General features: G+C 39.6%; 1 protein-coding gene across 1 annotated transcript; it reads right to left on the minus strand.

Moving 5' to 3' along the window:
* Positions 1-11,126: 11,126 nt before the first annotated feature.
* LOC115186747 (zinc finger protein 180) lies at positions 11,127-22,998 on the minus strand. The gene is made up of 3 exons (XM_029746267.1): positions 22,987-22,998; positions 12,495-12,907; positions 11,127-11,909 (listed from the first exon to the last, which is right to left on the minus strand). The coding sequence occupies exons 2-3, from the start codon at positions 12,669-12,671 to the stop codon at positions 11,436-11,438; spliced, it is 651 nt and encodes a 216-aa protein (XP_029602127.1). The 5' UTR covers positions 12,672-12,907; positions 22,987-22,998; the 3' UTR covers positions 11,127-11,435.
* Between the last annotated feature and the right edge of the window lie 325 nt (positions 22,999-23,323).

The raw sequence follows: 23,323 nt of genomic DNA on the forward strand, positions 1-23,323 counted from the left end.
CCAATTGCACAGGGCGGGGTCTCGAGCTTAATGACGAGTTTGGAGGGTACTATGGTGTTAAATGCTGAGCTGTAGTCAATGAACAGCATTCTTACGTAGGTGTTCCTTTTATCCAGATGATATAGGGCAGTGTGATGGCGATTGCATTGTGGCCCTATTGGGGCAGTAAGCAAATTGAAGTGGGTCTAGGGTATCGGGTAGCGTGGAGGTGATATGATTCTTGACTAGTTTCTCAAAGCACTTCATGATGACAGAAGTGAGTGAAATGGGGCGATAGTAATTTAGTTCAGTTACCTTAGCTTTCTTGGGAACAGGAATAATGGTAGCCATCTTGAAGCATTTGGGAACAGCAGACTGGGATGGGGATTGATTGAATATGTCCGTAAACACACCAGCCAGTTGGTCTGCGCATGCTCTGAGGACGCGGCTAGGGATGCTGTCTGGGCCGTCAACCTGGCGAGGGTTAACACGTTTAAATGTTTTACTCATGTCGGCCACGGAGGAGGGCCCACAGTCTTTGGCAGAGGGCCGTGTCGGTGGCACTGTATTGTCCTCAAAGCAAGCAAAGAAGTTGTTTAATATATCTGGTAGCAATTTCGTCCACCTTGTTGTCTAGAGATTGGACATTGGCGAGTAATATGATCGGAAGCGGTGGATGATGTGCTCTCCTTCTGAGTCTGACCAGTAGGCCGCTCAGTCTGCCTATCCTGTGATGATGATGACGATGATGATGATGATGATACATAAAACAACAAATAACAGTCATCTTAACTTTACAGACAACACCGAAATGGATGCTGTCATTAATGTGGTTCTTCAATAATTACACATAATTCTTAATACTGTAGCTGTTTAATTACAGTCACATGTTCAACTATCATCAGCTGATCCAGGAAATCATTTTCTGAATGACAGTCAAATGGCAAACATCACGACATGGTATTTATATATATATATGGTATCACGATATTTGTTGTTAGGTGAAGTTATGGGTCCTACAGTAGGTCTATGTTATTGTTAGGTGAAGTTTTGTGCCAATTTGGCAAACACTTAGTGTACAAACCCTCATTGTCAGGCTGATGGAAAAGCTAGCCAAAGAGCATTTTACTGGTTGAAGTGTTTTTAAAAAAGTATAAAGCAGTTGATTTGCAATGATGATACAAAAAATATTTTAAACAGAACATTCAAACGAGCCTTACAATTATAATCCAAGGTAGTGTGAAATGTACTCATAAGCAACCTGGAAATGGAGGTTACTGACCCGAGTTTCCACCATTCACATTCAGAATACATTGTGAAAAACTAAAATCTTTGCTCACCATTTTTGCTCCAGGCAGATATAGTACATCCATTACTAGAGGTTTCCTCATTACCAGGGAGGACTTTCTGCAATCAAATTGCCCTCGTGCCGCAATTTTAGCAAACACAGAAAGGGGCCTATATTGGAGACCAAAAGTCGTCTGGCACACTGCTTAGAGTTTCAACAACATGAATATCTTATTTCTAGCCTACAATCATCGATGTTACTACTAATGTGAAAACAAGACAAAATATGACTATTCTTCCTCATTTTAAGACGATTGTTAAATAATTTTAACATTCATTACAGATGTCAATTGTTGTACAACATCATGGCTACGCTGTTGGCATCACCTTTTACAGTGGATTTCTGCTGTTGTGGGCCTTTAATCATCTGTCTGACTTTGTTGGTCACACAGGAGAGATAAGTGACTATCGTGGATCCTCTGGGGAGCCTCAACAACAACCTCATGATGCTGACGAGGCAGAGAAGAGTCTCTCCAGATCAGAACACCTCAAGAAACACCTGCAGAGATCCACAGGGAAGAGAACTCACTGCTGCTCTGACTGTGGGAAGAGATTCACCTCCCCATCAGGCATTAAAATTCATCAGAGAATCCACACAGGAGAGAACCCTTATAGCTGTGGTCAATGTGGGAAAAGGTGTACTACATCTAGCAATCTGACTGTACACCAGAGAACACACACAGGAGAGAAACCGTACAGCTGTGGTCAATGTGGGAAGAGTTTTGGTAGATCTGGAAATCTGACTGTACATCAGAGAACACACACAGGAGAGAAATCTTATAGCTGTGGTCATTGTGGGAAGAGTTTTTCTCGATCTGGCTCTCTGACTCAACACCAGAGAACACACACAGGAGAGAAACCGTATAGCTGTGGTCAATGTGGGAAGAGTTTTTCTCGATCCAGCTATCTGACTCTACACCAGAGAACACACACAGGAGAGAAATCTCATAGCTGTGATCAATGTGACAAGAGATACTCTGATAAAAGATCTCTGGTTAAACATCAGAAAATACATGAAATAATTGTTTCATGATATCAATGAATTCATGTCACAATGTAGAATGTTTTAACATTGTAGTAGGAGTATTTTAATGATGTCACCATGTAGAACCCTAAACGTTTGTCCCCTGTTCTATTGATTTCAACATGATATGGATATTAGCCTCAGGGGGAAAATCCAGGCTCTGAATTGAAAGTGTGATTTTGGAGCTGTTACGTGCAACCTCATCTCCCTCCTCTCGGCACAATTGATTTCAACAAGTGATGACAAATAAGTGTTGCGTTCCTTTGTTTAGCGACCCCTACATTTAAATGCATCACTCCAAAATGTAGCTGACTGTCTTCTGCTGGTTGTCCTCTAACCAGTGAGGTAAAAGATATCTCTCATTTCCATGTGTTTATTTTAGTTGTTAGTTTCAACAGCACGTACAACCTGATTTCCCCCTAATCTATATCAGTGATTTATTGCTACTTGTCAAAACAACAGTGTTTTTGGTGCTTGTGCAGTTTATCAGGAGCTTGTTTAAAAAAATACAAGTAATATGATTATTGTGGCAGATGTTTGTGTACATAGCACATTTTATGTTTAGATTTTCAATTCATCCCAAACTGTTTCTGCGTATTGGTTATTGATTTGGACACTTTAAAACTGTGTTTTGACATTGGGGCTATTTCATATTTACATTTCATGTAACATTTAGTAATGATAATTATTTATGCAACCAACTGACAATTTTTTGGTTCAATTATATTGACATTGTTGCCCTGCTTTTAGAATATCAGGGTTAATTCTCACATGTGCCAACCCAAATGTACTAGAGCATGACATTGGGGACTGGGCCCCGATCCAACAACATACCTTTCTAGTGAACCCTGAAAAGAGAGAGAAGCTCCGCAGTGAGGTGGAAAGTTACTACGGATATTGCAGGAGTTTCCTCTTGAAATCAGACATGTCTGTGGTAAGGACAACTTGGTTGCTGATTGTCTCAAAGGTGGGCAGTCAAAAAGTTTTGCGTTTAGCCAGTGAGTTGCCATGGATCACAATTTATTTTGACTGCATGGTTTTCCGTGTTGGAGATTAGTTTTGTTTGGGCTCGTTCCAAGGGGATGAGAGTTCTAAGCTAATGGGGGAAAAATGTTGTTTTCTTTTTTGTTTGTTTTAGGAAGATATAAAAAATATATTGTTTTTAATTGTTGACAGCCAGTGGACACCATTTTTATATTGGTGAAGCATTGTAGTTGATTCTAATGTGAAATGGAAGTTGTTTTCTGTTGGTGGCAAGCAGACTTGTCTTTTACAGGCTTTGGTTTTTCCATTTATGTTTTGAGGTTTGTATTTTAGCCCGTCTAGCTCGTTAGCACGTCTAGCTCGTTAGCACGTCTAGCTCGTTAGCACGTCTAGCTCGTTAGCACGTCTAGCTCGTTAGCACGTCTAGCTCGTTAGCACGTAGGACGCACTGATTGGTGTCACCTCGTTAGTCAGTATGTGTTACACCTGTGCTGGCTTGTCCATCTCGTTAGTGGGAAGGTGTTTCACCTGAGCTGGTCCAGGTTCTATTTAAGAGTGTCTGGCCCAGTGCTCCAGTTGTCTTGATACATGTGGAGAGTCAACACCTTTAGTTGCTCCACCTTTTTGGTTTACTTCCTGTCTTTAAGTTTGGTGTGGGTTTTTCTTTTGTTTTCCTCTTCTTGGGCAGATTTAGTGGGTCTCATGGTGGGTGTCTTTTAGGTCCCAGTTGTTGTTACTAGTCAACTTTCAGTGGACACCCCCATAGTGTCTTTCAGAGCCCCTCCTAAAAAACAAGCTCATATTTTGGGTTGGATATTGCGTCCAACTAATATTTTAATTAATGGCATTTCCTTAGGGTGCTCATTAGTCTTTCAGTTGTTAGTCTTCTGTTTGTTGTGTACTAAATATTTCAGTTTATTTTCTTATTTTTTTTCTTCCTGTGAAGCCATTGTGTTGCATCCATGTGTGACATGTGCTGTATAAATAAAGCTTGATTTGATTTCAACAAATGAACCCAATGACTGAACAATTGACAGACTCTTGGTCCCTTTTAGTATGTATCAATCCCACTTTTCCAGCCTGCTGAAGGCGTGGTGGAGTGGTAAACACCACCCCCGGCTCTACCAGGGGCTTGAGGTGGTCTCCCACAGCTCTGCTTATGTCATGTTCTGTGGCCTTGCTGTTCCATTTATTGACTGCCCCTGCAACACAGAAAGAAACACATTTAGTCATATTATATAAAACATTCCAAGTAATGGATATGGAGCATCTATGGCCTCAGTTACACCTGGCACCTAAATGTGACTTCTGTCATCTGATCACTCCAAGCTGCATTAGGTTCAGATCTACCAGGTTGGGCCTTTGACAGTCTGGATGCAGTCAGGCCACTGAATATGCATCAGCAATGAGTGGGGAAAAGTACCTTTTACACAAGTGACCTTCATAATAAATCAAATCAGATGTTATTTGTCACATACATGTGTTTAGCAGATATTGCAGGTGTAGCGAAATGCTTGTGTTCCTTGCTCCAACAGTGATATCTAACTAAATGCTTGTGTTCCTTGCTCCAACAGTGCAGTAATATCTAACAATTTCACAACAAATACCTTATACACACAAATCTAAGTAATGGAATAAGAATATATAAATATATGGACGAGCAATGATGATGTCAGAGCGGCATAGACGGATACAGTAGATAGTATAGAATACAGTATATACATATGAGATGAGTAATACATAGACTAAGATACAGTAGAATAGTATAGAATACAGTATATACATATGAGATGAGTAATACATAGACTAAGATACAGTAGATAGTATAGAATACAGTATATACATATGAGATGAGTAATACATAGACAGATACAGTAGAATAGGATAGAATACAGTATATACATATGAGATGAGTAATACATAGACTAAGATACAGTAGAATAGGATAGAATACAGTATATACATATGAGATGAGTAATGCCAGATATGTAAACATTATTAAAGTGACTAGTGTTCCATTCCTTAAAGTGACCAATGATTTCAAGTCTGTGTATGTAGGCGCAGCCTCTGTGTTAGTGATGCTATTTAACAGTCTGATGATCTTGAGATTGAAAAACAGCTTCTGTCTCTCAGTCCCAGCTTTGATGTACCTGTACTGACCTCGCCTTCTGGATGATAGCAGGCTGAACAGGCAGTGGCCCGGGTAATAACAAAGAACAAATGTGTGTGTCTGATGGGAAATTAACTTTCATACAGCCAAAAGGGGTAAGAAATTACACCAATATCAGTGGACAATTTGCACTAATGTAAATAAACATGGATGGAACATATTCCCTTTTGCTGACGTGATGAACCACTAAGGGGACATAAATATTTACCATCTACACCATGTGTGACCTCACCCCTCTCGCTGTAGAAGTGTTCTTCCTAACCAGTCCCTCAACAGCTCTCTGACTGAGCTCCACCCTCACTGGGTCTTCAGAGGAGAGGAAGGCTGAGGAAGGATGGAAGGATGAATGGATCAGTCACTCAATGAAGCGTAGAGCTGCTGTCTGACAATATCACTATTTTAGTAGTTCATTAAAGTAAATAAGGCTTTATGACTGCTGAATACCAACTATCAATCACTTAGATCATACATTTTCAGGTAAAGATACATCCTTGAGACGTCCCTAGCCCATTGAAGTTAACATTTAAAATGGTTAAGGTAGGGGTTAAGGTCAGGGTTTAGGGTAGGGATGTCCCAAGGATCCCAGATAGCATTGACCATTGTGCATTCTTCTGTCTCGTTTACATAGCAGGTGATGGGTTATGACTTCTTGAAAATATTAAATGTTAAATAAATATTAAATATCCTCATTATGTGAAATTGAATGAAACAATAATGTATGTTGATGCTCATATAATGTACAATATTCCATGATGTTTCTATATGATAACAATAGAGTAATATATTTAATATGTCATATTTTTAACAGTTTCACTAATTAATTTGAATTAACTTAATCATTATGACACACCCCTCACTATTGTCATTGGTTACACTAATTGCACTGTTTGTCTACATAACCTGGTTCAAGTATTCATGACATCACCCTGAGGAAGGCACAGTGATGCTGAAACGTTGGTAAATACCCAATAAATTGCTGGGAGTTTAAACATGGAGTGTGCGACTTTCTTTATTTTGATAGTTTATAGTTTATTTGCCATTAGTCAGCACCTCCACACAAACTATTTTTCTGGGTGTGCGCCAGCTCATGTTTTTTAAGGGTAGGTAACATCACATCCGCCACGCTGATCCTCAACACAGGGGCCCCTCAGGGGTGCGTGCTCAGCCCCCTCCTGTACTCCCTGTTCACTCATGACTGCACAGCCAGGCACGACTCCAACACCATCATTAAGTTTGCCGATGCCACAACAGTGGTAGGCCTGATCACCAACAACGAGGAGACAGCCTATAGGGAGGAGGTCAGAGACCTGGCAGTGTGGTGCCAGGATAACAACCTCTCCCTCAAAGTGATCAAGACAAAGGAGATGATTGTGGACTACATGAAAAGGAAGACAGAGCACGCCCCCATTCTCATCGACGGGGTTGTAGTGGAGCAGGTTGAGAGCTTCAAGTTCCTTGGTGTCCACATCACTAACAAACTATCATGGTCCAAGCACACCAAGATAATTGTGAAGAGGGCACGACAAAACCTATTCCTCCTCAGGAGACTGAAAAGATTTAGCATGGGTCCTCAGATCCTCAAAAGGTTCTACAGCTGCACCATCGAGAGCATCCTGACTGGTTGCATCCCTGCCTGGTATGGCAACTGCTCTGCCTCCGACCACAAGGCACTACAGAGGGTAGTGAGTACAGCCCAGTACATCACTGGGGCCAAGATTCCTGCCATCCAGGACCTCTTTACCAGGCGGTGTCAGAGGAAAGCCCCCCCCACCACCACTCTCTGTTATCATCTATGCATAGTCACTTTAATAACGCTACCTACATGTACATATTCACCATCTCACCTCATACTGTATTGGAGTAGTAGCAGCTGACTGCCGGTTCAACATCAGTTCACCGTCTCACCTCATACTGTATTGGAGCAGCAGCTGACTGCCCGGTTCAACATCAGTTCACCGTCTCACCTCATACTGGATTGGAGCAGCAGCAGCTGACTGCCCAGTTCAACATCAGTTCACCGTCTCACCTCATACTGTATTGGAGCAGCAGCAGCTGACTGCCCAGTTCAATATCAGTTCAACGTCTCACCTCATACTGTATTGGAGCAGCAGCAGCTGACTTGATCGTTGATGCTAATCATCATGTTTGAATCTGAGAGTAAATAGAGCCGACTACACTCTAAAAATGAAGGGTTCAACTGGAGTTGTTCTCAGATCCCCTAAGAACCATAGGGTTCTTGGTCAATGAAAAACAGCCCCAAAGGTTCTTCAAAGAACTTGTTAGAAGGTGGGTTCATCGAGGAACCTCCGTTGTTGCTGGACTTCTTCCGGGAACTTCGCAATTACAACTGAAAACGATGGTGACAGGTTTGGATGCGACAACAGTTAAAAAGGTTAAGTTGGGTTGATGTTTGGCTCTGAATATGTCTCGAAATCATTTATTATAATAATATAACATACTATTAATGAATAACGAAGCCAATGATGGTTTTCTGTGAATATCTTCCATAACGTTACTATAGTTAATGAACGTAAATATTAGAAAGCCGGGTTTGACCGTCGGCGTTGTATGAGCTACAGTACAGTACCGTTAGCTAGCTAGCTAACGTTATGTCCTAACTAGGCACAACTAGGTTTGGATTATTTCCTCAACTATATTCTTTCCCATATATTGTATATCGTTTCCATAAAGCCAACATGGCTTTACACTCATTAACGTAAGTTTCCAATCTAGAGCAGTTCTCACTTTTGTGATAATGAACTAGCTAACGTTAGCTTCGTTAACTAACTAACTAACTAACTAACTAAGGACGTGACCTGTCCAGACGAGATGTTACAACGAACTGAATCGTCAATGGAGGTCTTCCTCTTTATATAGCCTGCTACAGCATGCAATACTATTAACTCACAAGGGGGCATAACGTTACATATACAATACTATCCCATTTTGGAAACGTTACATGGACAATACTATCCCATTTTGGAAACGTTACATGTACAATACCATCCCATTTTGGAAACGTTACATGTACAATACTATCCCATTTAGGAAACGTTACATGGACAATACTATCCCATTTAGGAAACGTTACATGGACAATACTATCCCATTTTGGAAACGTTACATGTACAATACTATCCCATTTAGGAAACGTTACATGTACAATACTATCCCATTTTGGAAACGTTACATGTACAATACTATCCCATTTTGGAAACGTTACACGTACAATACTATCCCATTTTGGAAACGTTACATGTACAATACTATCCCATTTAGGAAACGTTACATGTACAATACTATCCCATTTTGGAAACGTTACATGTACAATACTGTCCCATTTTGGAAACGTTACATGGACAATACTATCCCATTTTGGAAACGTTACATGGACAATACTATCCCATTTTGGAAACGTTACATGTCCGCCCCCTTGTGGAGGGAAATGAATATCTTAGATGGTAGCTGTAGATGGGATTCAAATGCATAATGGTATTAACACAGTGTCTAGACTACCTCTTTTGTATAAATGCCCTTCAGAATCCAAACACAGTATTGCCACGCAGCAAAATGTTGCGTATAATCTTTCAAGTCAGCCTGATAAAATATTGAACAATTTGTGTACAAAGATATCTTGAAATGTGATATTAGGCCTGTATGGCAGTACTGTATTGGCTAGTGCTTTCTCCAATATGTTCTTCTATTTTGCATTACATTGTATGTTGATGCCATTTATCTTTCAATATTTGTTTAATATATATATATATGTTTTAATGCTTGTAAGACTATTCTTTGACACATTTTCTCTTCCTTTGAAATTCATTTCCTTGTCAATCACTGGCTCATTGGTGAAAATTAGCATTATGACAATATCTTTTAATAAAATCATTCAAAACCTTTATTAATGCAATGCAGACAGAAGTTGACAACAGGAACATAACGCATGTTTCCGAGTAAGTTCTGCACAAAAGTAAAAGTCCCAAGTTGCTTTTATTAAACCCGAAGTCCAGCCATTACATCATTACCTTCTACTCATGAGACCAAGCCCATGCAGCCACACAGCTATACAAACGTAGAGTTTCAGTGTTATCTAAAAGCTTAGCAGTAAATGTCCAAGTTGATTTATAGTGGAATGTCCGACTAGTGTCTTACACTCCCCTGCAGAGTCCTGTCTTCACAGTCACACATTTCTCAGACAGTTTTGTTATAAGAGGCAGTAGAAAAGTACTGTGGAACAATATTAAACCTCATAATGTATATATATATATATTGTTAATCTGTAGTCTAGGACCCTATAAATGTAAGGAGGGAGGGGTCTTATAACCCCTCCCCTTTCATTAATACAACATTAGCATAATCAATTATTATAATACATCAAACATTTGGTGTTGCCCCTATCGTGAACCTCTAACACCCCTTAAGAGAATGCTCACCACCAACAGAAAACAACTTCTATTTCACATTATAATCAACTACAATGATTCACCTTCACCAATATAAACATGGTGTCTACTGGCTGTCAACAATTAAAAACAAGAAAAAACATTTTTCCCCCCCACTAGCTTCTAGAACTCTCGTCTTCCTAAAACTCACTAGCTTCTAGAACTCTCGTCCCCTTGGAACGAGCCCAAACAAAACTCATCTCCAAAACGGAAAAATGTGCAGTCAAAATAAATTGTGATCCATGGCAACTTACTGGCTAAATGCAAAACACAAATCTTTTTGACAGCCCACACTTGAGACAATCAGCAACCAAGTTGTCCTCACCACAGACATGTCTGATTTCAAGAGGAAACTCCTGCAATATCCGTAGTAACTTTCCACCTCACTGCGGAGCTTCTCTCTATTTTCAGGGTTCACTAGATAGGCATGTTGTTGGATCGGGGCCCAGTCCCCAATGTCATGCTCTAGTACATTTGGGTTGGCATGTGTGAGAATGAACCCAGATATTCTAAAAGCAGGGCAACAATGTCAATATAATTGTACCCAAAAAATGTAATTTGGTTACATAAATAATTATCATTACTAAATGTTACATGAAATGTAAATATGAAATATTTGGTTGCATAGTCTTATTTTCAACAGCTTTTCAATTACATTTTGCTAGGTGGGATAGCCCCAACGTCAAAACACAGTTTTAACGTGTCCAAATCAATAACCAATATGCAGAAACAGTTTGTGATATATTGAAAACCTAAACATAAAATGTGCTATATACACAAACATCAGCCATAATAATCATATTACTTGTATTTTTTAAACAAGCACCTTATAAACTGCACAAGCACCAGAAACGCTGATGTTTTGACAAGTAGCAATAAATCACTGATATCGATTAGGGGGGAAATCAGGTTGTACGTGCTGTTGAAACTAACAACTAAAATAAACACATGGAAATGGGAGATATATTTCACCTCACTGGTTAGAGGACAACCTGCAGAAGACAGTCAGCTACATTTTGGAGTGATGCATTTAAATGTAGGGGTCGCTGAACAAAGGAACACAACACTTATTTGTCATCACTCATCGATATCCTGCTAAAATCATTTGTGCGAGAGGAGGGAGATGAGGTTGCACGTCCTGTTAAAACTAACAGCTCAAAAACCACACAGAATCTGGGAATAATGTGTACATCACTAGTTAGATGACAATTTATAGAAAACAGCTCGCTACATTTTGAAGTGTTGCATTTTGATTAAAGTGGGTCACTGCAACACAACTATTTTTTTTGTTAGTCACTTTTTGTTAAATCACATAAATAGTACTCTTCCAATTCAGAGCTTGTATTTTTCCGTGAGGCTAATATCCATATCAGGCTGAAATCAATAGAACAGGGGGCAAACGTTTAGGCTTCTACATTGTGACATCATTAAAATACTCCTACTACAATGTTAAAACATTCTACACTGTGAGATTATTAAAACAATTCCTTCATTTATGTATTTTCTGATGTTTGATCAGAGACCTTTTAACAGAGTATCTCTTGTCACATTGATGACAGCTATGAGATTTCTCTCCTGTGTGTGTTCTCTGGTGTGCTATCAGGCCACTTGACTGAGTAAAACTCTTCCCACATTGAGTACAGCTATAAGGCTTCTCTCCTGTGTGTGTTCTCTGGTGTGATATCAAGGAGCATGACTGATTAAAACTCTTTCCACATTGTGTACAGCTATATGGTGGTTTCTCTCCTGTGTGTGTTCTCTGGTGTGATTTTAAATCACTTGATCTAACAAAACTCTTTCCGCAGTCAGAGCAGTGGTAAGGTTTCTCTCCTGTGTGTGTTCTCAGGTGTACTTTCAGGCAGCTTGCCTGAGTAAAACTCTTCCCACATTGAGTACAGCTATAAGATTTCTCTCCTGTGTGTATTCTCTGGTGCACGATTAGGGAGCTTGACTGAATAAAATGCTTCCCACATTGTGTACAGCTATATGGTGGTTTCTCTCCTGTGTGTGTTCTCTGGTGTGATTTTAAATTACTTAAGCTAATAAAACTCTTTCTGCAGTCAGCGCAATGGTAAGTTTTCTCTCCTGTGTGTGTTCTCAGGTGTACTTTCAGGCAGCTTGCCTGAATAAAACTCTTCCCACATTGAGTACAACTACACGGTTTCTCTCCTGTGTGTGTCCGCTTGTGTAATATCAGTCCATTTGGCTGAGTAAAACTCTTCCCACATTGATTACAGCTATATAGTTTCTCTCCTGTGTGTATTCTCTGGTGCATAACCAAGGAGCTTGACCGAGTAAAACTCTTTCCACATTGAGTACAGCTACATGGTTTATCTCCTGTGTGTGTTCTCTTGTGTACCTTCAGAGAGCTAGATGTCGTAAAACTCTTCCCACATTGAGTACAGCTAAATGGTTTCTCTCCTGTGTGTGTTCTCTGGTGTACTGTCAGAGAGCTAGATGTAACATAACTCCTCCCACATTGATCACAGCTATAAGATTTATCTCCTGTGTGTGTTCTCTTGTGTAAAGTCAGATAGCTAGATGTAACATAACTCTTCCCACATTGATCACAGCTATAAGATTTCTCTGTTGTGTGTGTTTTCTGATGTTTAGTCAGATTGGAAGATGTAGTAAAACTCTTCCCACATTGAGTACAGCTATAAGATTTCTCTCCTGTGTGAATTAGCAGGTGTGTTTTCAATGAATATGATCTAGAGAAACTCATTCCACAATGAGAGCAGTGGTACGGCTTTTCTCCTGTGTGGATTCTCCGGTGTATTTCAAGTTCTGATTTAGATTTGCAGTTCTTCTCACAGTCAGAGCAGCAGTAAGGATTATTCAATGTGGGTCTCTGCTGGTGTTTCTTGAGGTGTTCTGATCTGGAGAGACTCTTCTCTGCCCTGTCAGCATCATGATCTTGTTGAGACTCCCCAGAGGACCCAGGATAGTCACATCTCTCTCCTGTGTGAACGACAAAATTAAACAGATGGTTAAATTCCCACAACAGCAGAAATCCACTCTTTATTTGAGGTCAAAGGTGATGCCCAGAGTGTACCCATGAAGTTGTACAACAATTGACGTCTGTTAAATTATTTGACAATTGTCTTAATACAGTCAAGTGAGCAACAATAGTCATATTTTGTCTTGTTTTCACATTAGTAGTAACATTACATTATTTTTTTTTACATTTTAGTCATTTAGCAGACGCTCTTATCCAGAGCGACTTACAGTTGTGAATGCATACATTTCATGCCTTTTTTCCCCCCCCCCTGTGGGAATCGAACCCACAACCCTGGCGTTGCACACACCATGCTCTACCAACTGAGCCACATGGAAGGCCATCAATAACTACTGGAAGATCCTAACAGTAACACACACGTACTGTAGGACCGATAACTTCACCTAACAACATAGACCTACTGTAGGACCCATAACTTCACCTAACAACAACATAGACCTACTGTAGGACCCATAACTTCACCTAACAACATAGACCTACTGTAGGACCCATAACTTCACCTAACAATAACATAGACCTACTGTAGGACCCATAACTTCACCTAACAACAGCATAGACCTACTGTAGGACCCATAACTTCACCTAACAACATATACCTACTGTAGGACCCATAACTTCACCTAACAACATAGACCTACTGTAGGACCCATAACATCCCTTAACAACAACATAGACCTACTGTAGGACCCATAACTTCACCTAACAAGAACATAGACCTACTGTAGGACCCATAACTTCACCTAACAACAACATAGACCTAATAACAGACTCTAAAGGAGAGAAAAAACGATTTGACAGAGGAGAAGGGGTACAAAAATCAAGAAATTATCTCTTTCAAGGACAGTCTCACAAAAACCAAGCATTCTTACTAAACTCTGATTTACCTCCCCAAAATATCTCTGCACAACGTCTATTTACACCTCTTCTGGATGGAAACTACAAATGTAATGGCTGCGCTCAATGCAATGGCACTTATAAATGTAGATCCTTCAAACACCCCCAAACAGGGAAACAGATCCCAATCAAAGGTGTTATCACGTGCACCACTAAGGCAGTTATTTATCTTAGAACTTGTCCTTGTTCTAAAATCTATATGACGTATCCAGTTGCGACCCACTTTTTGGAAGCAAACCCCTTGATTTCGTCCCTACATTATATCGGCATCGAACACGTCACCCTCCCTAGGAGAGGGGGTGACCTCGACAATTTATTGTTAAAAACAAGAGGCTGCCTGGATATTAAATTTAAAGAGCCTTGCTCCCGTCGGTCTCAACGTAGCCATTATTGTAATATTGCTATTCATTGTAAATGTTTGTAGGTCTATGTATCCATTATTGTAATATTGCTATTCATTGTAAATGTTTGGAGGTCTATGTATCCATTATTGTAATATTGCTATTCATTGTAAATGTTTGGAGGTCTATGTATCCATTATTGTAATATTGCTATTCTTTGTAAATGTTTGGAGGTCTATGTATCCATTATTGTAATATTGCTATTCATTGTAAATGTTTGGAGGTCTATGTATCCATTATTGTAGTATTGCTATTCATTGTAAATGTTTGGAGGTCTATGTATCCATTATTGTAATATTGCTATTCTTTGTAAATGTTTGGAGGTCTATGTATCCATTATTGTAATATTGCTATTCATTGTAAATGTTTGTAGGTCTATGTATCCATTATTGTAATATTGCTATTCATTGTAAATGTTTGTAGGTCTATGTATCAATTATTGTAATATTGCTATTCATTGTAAATGTTTGGAGGTCTATGTATCCATTATTGTAATATTGCTATTCATTGTAAATGTTTGGAGGTCTACATAGCCAAATTGTATCTATGATCGTATGCTATCCATTTATGTTTTCATATGTTCTATTTATATCTGTAAATTAACCAATGATATCAGGCCACACTCAGACATGATTACAGACACCTGTGTGTGTCCTTTGACACAATATAAACTAGTGACCCACAGTGTTTGTCATTATACCCTGATGAAGACAGCTTGTCTGTGGAAACGTTGGTTATTAGGTTATTAAATTATTGCATCTGAGCTCCTAGAGTGTGAGGTTCTCCTTTTCTTTTTCAGGCCACCGGGGTCTGACAACTTGGATGGAAAATTACTGAGGATAATAGAGGACGACATTGCCACTCCTATTTGCCATATGTTCAATATAAGCCTACTAGAAAGTGCAAAAACCCTACCTTGTCACAACACAACTGATTGGCTCAAATGCATTAAGGAAAGAAATTTCACAAATTAACTTTTAATTATTCATTTTTCTGTGACAAATGGTGAATTAGTTATTGATTTATACCACTTTTAAATGGAATTTTATAGATGATGTATTTCTATAAAATCAAAACTGGAATTTTTATTCAAAACAAAGGTTGTAAAAGTATGCTAGACATTTATATAATAAATCATACCTAGTTTAATGTTTCTGTGACAATCAATGAATTAGTTATTGATTTTTACAATTTTAATTATTTTGGCCAATGTCTGAATTTAAATCCAACTTTACCTCGGTCAGAACTTTCATTGTCTAGGTCTCATTTTTAGCCATCTTACTCATTGTTAAAGCCAGGACATTGTGATTAGGAAACTATGAGAACCACACAAAGTCCAGGGGGTGATCACGCTCTACCACTAAGTGTCAGTTTAGTTGGCCCACGTAAGACAGTCTCGTGTTACAATTGTATGTTTTAGTAGCATGAATTGTTCCTGTTCACACCGAGGTGAAGAGCGGAATAATTGAAGGAATGAATCCGAGCCTGACGCTCATCATCTGTGGAAGGCGGGACTTCCAGTCAGGCGCGGATTTCATTGGCCTTTTCAGGTGTGATTTTAGATCCTTCAACTGAAGTCGCGACTCCCCACAGTATGTTGTACCAAAGTTGACTGACCCTTAAGGGAACTACGCTGCCATAAATACAAGGAAAGTCAAGTAGTGTTTCATTTAAAAAATATATATACACAAATCCGGCAAGGCACCAACTCTGAGAAGGGTTTAAAACAAAGGTTTCAAACAATTCATAAATGTTATGGAACGTAGGTATGTTTCGCCTTTAATGTAATGGCATTGAAAACAATGAAAAAAGGCGAATAGCTGTGTTTGAATACCCATACTAACATACTGTATACTACATACATAATGAGTATATACTACATACTATTAGTTAATTGTAGTATACTGTAGCTACATACTTAATGAGTATATACTACATACTATTAGATAATTGTAGTAAACTGTAGCTACATACTTAATGAGTATATACTACATACTATTAGTTAATTGTAGTAAACTGTAACTGAACCGTTTCCTTTCAGTTGAGGCTCTTCTCCTGTCTACCGGATGTTTATGCTGTTGCTATGCAACCTCTTGCTAGCTAGTTAGCATAACACATTACTAGTTAGACATTTTACGACTTCAGGTGTGTTTTTAAATTCAATCTTGAATACCAGAGTACTTCATAAATTCAGACCGTTGTCAGGTTGTCCGTTTGTAAATTCAGCCCGTTTCGCTCTCGGAGCCACTGGCCGCTCCGGCCGAGGAGTTGGGTTAATTTGACCGTTCTGACCTTAGCTTGCTAGCTACTTCCAGACACAAATGAGACTCTGACCATTTTACTCCCCTAGCAGAGCTGGTTAGGCAGTTTTCATGTTATCCAGAGTGACTGTAACTGTGCTGCTGGTAAACATTTAATTACAATTTTTGCCTACGTTTACTGACACCTGGACATATTCAACGGGTGTTGAGTGCTAGTAAATTCATTATTCTGCTCTCTGGTACTCAGACGAGAGTGCTCTGAAATCTGAGTAGATAGCCAGAGCGAATTTATGAAAGCACCCAAATGTCCATTGAGAACGCACACGACTATACCATTTAGCTAAGCTAAGGATGACGGGTATGTCATTACGTTGCCCTCTTTGAGTACAGGGAGGACAGTTGACACCCTCCCCCTTGCACCATCCCCCAACCTACCTCCCCCACCCAGGCCCTGTGTGAAGGGGTGGTAAAATTCTAGAGGAGAACCTCTTGCCACATGGCCCAGTTGAGACACAGAGGGGTTTCATAGAGAGACACAGGAAATTCTTCCAACTCACAGAATTGGGGAACCGAACGACATTTATGTTCTGGAGAAGGTATAAAAGATTGGTGAAGAATCCAGCTACGAACTGGTCCGCTTGGTACAATTTTGTGATACTCAGAAGAGACAATATTACCATAATACTGTTTATATAATAGCCTCAGCTATGGGACTTGCATCTAAATGGTTGTATAAAATGTATTAATAAGGATAAAGCTATTTGTAATACATTGAGATGCCATGTACTGATGTTAATGTGATAGAATGTATTTCTGTACCAGATTAAATCAGTCATCGGCACGCCCCCAGGGACACAGACAGGACCAGGCGTCATGTGACAAGCCTGTTCTATGTTCACGTATAAAACCCCACCCTGATTTACTTTCTTTAGACCAGCTTACCTCAGAAGAGAGAGCCAAGGTTTGACCCCCAATTCCTCTACTGAAAGTTAACTATACCACATGGTTAAACTTTTAGACTATCGAGACCGACAGAATAAGAACAAGTCTTTGATATTAATTATTAGTCTGCAGCTAAGTAAAATATATAATTGAACGCGAAGACCAACGAAACATCCATTCTATAACGACATTAATGAATGTCGCTTTGAAAGATCCATTCTAACCGAGAGAGAGAACTCTCCAACAGAACGACTCTCCAACAAGGATCCCGACGACATACTGAGCGTAAATATATATTGATTGCAATTCTTCCCGAATGAGTGAGCGTTCATGTGCAAAGGATTAGCATATCAATTGTTAATATTAATTAACTCTGTGTGCCTCCTCAGCTGCCCTTTTATGACCCTTTGTTTAACAAGACACCAGCCATGCCTGTTTAGCCCACAAGGGCACATTACTCTACCAATTCTTTGTGACGATAATTACTGTTTGTATGCTTTCTGTGAATTACTTAGTTTAGTAAATAAATGATTTTAAGACAATTGATGTATGGATGACTTTAGTAAAGGCTGGATTCGTGCAGATACAACAATTTACGACGTTTGGAATGAGACTGACGCGAGGTAAAATACACCATTTAAACCAGAAGATAATCGGCCTATACTATAATATAATATATCAAATCAAATGTATTTATATAGCCCTTCGTACATCAGCTGATATCTCAAAGTGCTGTACAGAAACCCAGCCTAAAACCCCAAACAGCAAGCAATGCATGTGAAAGAAGCACGGTGGCTAGGAAAAACTCCCTAGGAAAAACTCCCTAGAAAGTATATAATGTTATAATATAGGAAAGTTATATTAGGAAAATTATAACTTTGTAATCTGAATATTTTCCTTGGTGCCCCGATCTCCTAGTTAATTACAATTAAACGATTAATCAGTTTAATCACGTGATAATAATTACAGGGAGTTATTGGACAAACATGTCTTCGGTTTAATTGTACCCCAAAGACACGACAGGTACAATCAAGTCAATAAACGTTGGGTAGTTAGTTAGATAGAATATAGTTAATATACTGGCAAGTTTGATGTATAAGTAGCCAACTAACGTCAGGTAGCTAGTTAAAACCTCACTGGGGTAGGGGGCAGTATTTTTACGTCCGGATGACAAGCGTGCCCGTAGTAAACTGCCTGCTACTCAGGCCCAGAAGGTAGGATATGCATATTATTAGTAGATTTTCTAAAACTGTTTGAATGATGTCTGTGAGTATAACGGGGGACCAGTACGGGGAAAAAAAATGTATGAAATGAAATGTATGCATTCACTACTGTAAGTCGCTCTGGATAAGAGCGTCTGCTAAATGACTAAAATGTAAATGTAAAATGTATAACAGAACATATGGCAGGCAAAAACCAGAGAAAAAATCCAACAAGGAAGTGTGGAAATCTGAGGTTTGTAGTTTTTCAAGTGATTGCCTATCATACAGTGTCTGTGGGGTCATTTTGCACTTCCTAAGGCTTCCACTAGATGTCAACAGTCTTTACAATGTTGTTTCATGCTTCTACTGTGAATGGGGAGAGAATAAGAGGTCTTGGAATCAGATGACTGAGAAAATGACATGAGCTCAGTGGCACGCTCCAGTGAGAGTTAGCTGTGTTCCTTTTCCTTTATGAAGACAAAGGAATCGTCCGGTTGGAATATTATGGAAGATTTATGATAAAAACATCCTAAAGATTGATTCTATACATCGTTTGACATGTTTCTATGAACTGTAATATAACTTTTTTGACTTTTCGTCTGAACTTACTGCGCAAGCACAGTGTATTTGGATTACTCGACTGAACGCGCGAACAAAAAGGAGGTATTTGGACATAAAAATGGACTTAATCGAAACAAATTAACATTTATTGTGGAACTGGGATTCCTGGGAGTGCATTCCGATGAAGATCATCAATGCTATTTCTGAGTTTTGTTGACTCCACAAAATGGCAGGTTTGGTTTGGTGACTGTGCGCTGTACTCAGATTATTGCAAAGTGTGCTTTCGCTGTGAAGCTTTTTTGAAATCTGACACAGCGGTTGCATTAAGGAGAAGTGTATCTATAATTCTTTGAATAACAGTTGTATATTTTATCAACGTTTATGATGAGTATTTCTGTAAATTGATGTGCTCATTCACTGGAAGCTTTGGGAGGCAAAACATTTCTGAACATTACACGCCAATGTAAAATGGGGGTTTTGGATATAAATGTGAACTTTATCGAGCAAAACATACATGTATTGTGTAACATGAAGTCCTATGAGTGCCATCTGATGAAGATCATCAAAGGTTAGTGATTCAGTTTAGCTGTATTTCTGGTTTTTGTGACACCTCCCCTTGCTTGGAAAATGGCTGTGTGGTTTTTCTTGTCTAGGTGCTGTCCTAACATAATCTAATGCTATGCTTTCGCCGTAAAGCCTTTTTGAAATCGGACACTGTGGTTGGATTAATGAGAAGTTTATCTTTAAAATGGTGTATAATACATGTATGCTTGAGAAATTTGAATTATGAGATTTTTGTTGTTTTGAATTTGGCGCCCTGCTATTTCAATGGCTGTTGGCGAGGTGAGACGGTAGCGTCCCACCTACCCCAGAGAGGTTAACATGTCGGTACATACTGCTGTAATAACATGCAAGCAAATTGTCAGCCAAAACATCGTGTACGGTAACTTACTTGAAAAGTAATTACTTTATTACATTGCTTAACATGTTCTTAACATTTGTCATAATTAGTTAAAGCAATTAATTTGTTTGGGCTCTCGGACTTTGGCTGCATATTTTCCGCCATTTTCTTCAAGTCTGAAAATGATGTGAAGCCACGCCCATTTCCTGAAGAATTGCATTATGGGCCCTAAAGTACTGCGTGTATACGTCATATTTTGGCGAATTTAGTACGACATCCGGGAACTTTTGGCATACTAACTACATCAACGACATCATCGATAAGAGACATTACTGTGCAGCCGTATTCATCGACCTGGCCAAGGCTTTCGACTCTGTCAATCACCACATTCTTATTATAGCAGAATCAACAGCCTTGGTTTCTCAAATGATTGCCTCGCCTGGTTTACCAACTACTTCACTGATAGAGTTCAGTGTGTCAAATCGGAGGGCCTGTTGTCCAGACCTCTGGCAGTCTCTATGGGGGTGCCACAGGGTTCAATTCTCGGGCCGACTCTCTTCTCTGTATACATCAATGATGTTGCTCTTGCTGCTGGTGATTCTCTGATCCACCTCTACGCAAACGACACCATTCTGTATACTTCTGGCCCCTCTTTGGACACTGTGTTAACTAACCTCCAAACGAGCTTCAATGCCATACAACTCTCCTTCAGTGGCCTCCAACTGCTCTTAAACACAGGTAAAACTAAATGCATGCTATTCAATCGATCACTGCCCGCACCTGCTCGCCAGTCCAGCATCACTACTCTGGACGGCTCTGACTTAGAATAGGTGGACCACTACAAATACCTGGGTGTCTGGTTAGACTGTAAACTCTCCTTCCAGACTCACATTAAGCATCTCCAATCCAAAATTAAATCTAGAATCGGCTTCCTATATCGCAACAAAGCATTCTTCACTCATGCTGCCAAACACACCCTCGTAAAACTGACCATCCTACCGATCCTCGACTTTGGTGATGTCATCTCTAAAATAGCCTCCAACAGTCTATCACAGTGCCATCCGTTTTGTCACCAAAGTCCCATACACTACCCACCATTGCGACCTGTACGCTCTCGTTGGTTGGCCCTCGCTTCATACTCGTCGCCAAACCCACTGGCTACAGGTTATCTACAAGTCTCTGCTAGATAAAGCCCCGCCTTATCTCAGCTCACTGGTCACCATAGCAGCACCCACTCGTAGCATGCGCTCCAGCAGGTATATCTCACTGGTCACCCCCAAAGCCAATTCCTCCTTTGGTCGTCTTTCCTTCCAGTTCTCTGCTGCCAATGACTGGAACGAATTGCAAAAACCTCTGAAGCTGGAGACTCACATCTCCCTGCCTAGCTTTAAGCACCAGCTGTCAGAGCAGCTCACAGATCACTGCACCTGTACATAGCCCATCTGTAAACAGCCCATCTATCTACCTACCTCATCCCCATACTGTTTATTTATTTATCTTGCTCCTTTGCACCCCAGTATCTCTACTTGCACATTCATCTTCTGCACATCTACCATTCCAGTGTTTAATTGCTATATTGTAATTACTTCACCACCATGGCCTATTTATTGTCTTAACTTACCTCATTTGCACTGACTGTATATAGACTTTTTGTTTTCTTTTGTTCTACTGTATTATTGACTGTATCTTTTGTTTATTCCATGTGTTGTTGTATGTGTCGAATTGCTACGCTTTATCTTGGTCAGGTCGCAGTTGCAAATGAGAACTTGTTCTCAACTAGCCTACCTGGTTAAATAAAGGTGAAATAAAAATCATACTATGACCAATAAGCATACTATATACTCAATTCACGTCACAAATAGTATGGTTAGTATGAGTATTCTAAAACAGCTAATGACTTATCAACAGCTCTAACAATTTGACCCCCACAGGAAATCTACACTGGCAGTTATAGAAAGACCCATTTACTATATAACCATTGATTCTTGAAGAATATAACTTATAAACACCTCAAATATTTCAACTGTATTACCCCATCAGAAACCAAAACATAAGCTCATAAAACGCCACTGTTTGTCAACAAGCACTGTATAGCCTTGAAATCTTGTTTAAAACTATCATTTTGACCTTATGGATGGCCAGTGCTTGTATTTATAGTGTAGTCAATTCAGGGGGTTGCCCTGAGCTGGACTCAAACCTGGGTCCAGCAACTGTCAAGCCAACACCTTATAACTGTTACACCAAGACGCCTGAACTTCTTAACGAGGTCGATAGGTGTTGGGTTACGGTTTCTACAATAGCTTTCTCTATGCATTTGAGTGGTTACACTTCTCCTTCCCCCATCCCTCAGCTGTTTACCAAACCAAGTCTCTGGGCTGACAATTTTTTGCTATTTAAATCCTAGGTTACCCCTATAAAATAGCCGCACATCTATCAACCAATCTCTAGTTCAAACAATAACAAAGCTGTCATTCCACCACTAGTTTGGTTATAAGATGACGATGGGGCTGGAGAAATGTAACTACTCTCAAATTCATAGACAGACCTACGGATGCAAGCACTGACCATCCATGATATCAACATTATAGTTTTAACCATGTTGAGGCTATACAGTGCTTGTTTATCATTTACATTGTTTCTAAACATTGGAGTAAAAAATGCTTATTTGTAGTTCTGATGGGGTAAACAATTGAACTAAGCTCATGAGGCATGTGTTATATTTTTCAAGAATCAATGGCTATAAATAAATTATTTAAAAAGTCTAAATATGGATGTAGCTATTGCATATTTCCCCTTTAACACCACACATCAGTTCAACAACTGCAGAGTTTGTGCCTCTGTATTTAAGACAGTACTTACTAGTGTTAATCAGGGCCCAGTCATCGTTAGAACCATTGGACGCCTTAACATGCCTTTGGGAAACCGAGCCCAGATATCCCGTTTCATCCTCTTCATCCTCTTCTTCCTCCAATGTGACAGCAATCTCCTCCTCCTCCTCTTTCACTCCATAAACAGCATCCTCCTCTTCTTTCACTGTAACATCCTCCTCCTCTTTCACTCTGAACGCGTCTTCCTCTTCTTTCACTGTAACGTCTTTCTCTTCTTCTTTCACTGTAACAGCCTCACCCTCTACTTGTTTTTGTATTGTAACATCCTCTTCCTTCTCCTCTTTCACGACAACGTTCAGCCACAGACC

Source organism: Salmo trutta, unplaced genomic scaffold (assembly GCF_901001165.1).
Source record: "Salmo trutta unplaced genomic scaffold, fSalTru1.1, whole genome shotgun sequence".
Lineage (NCBI taxonomy): Eukaryota > Metazoa > Chordata > Actinopteri > Salmoniformes > Salmonidae > Salmo > Salmo trutta.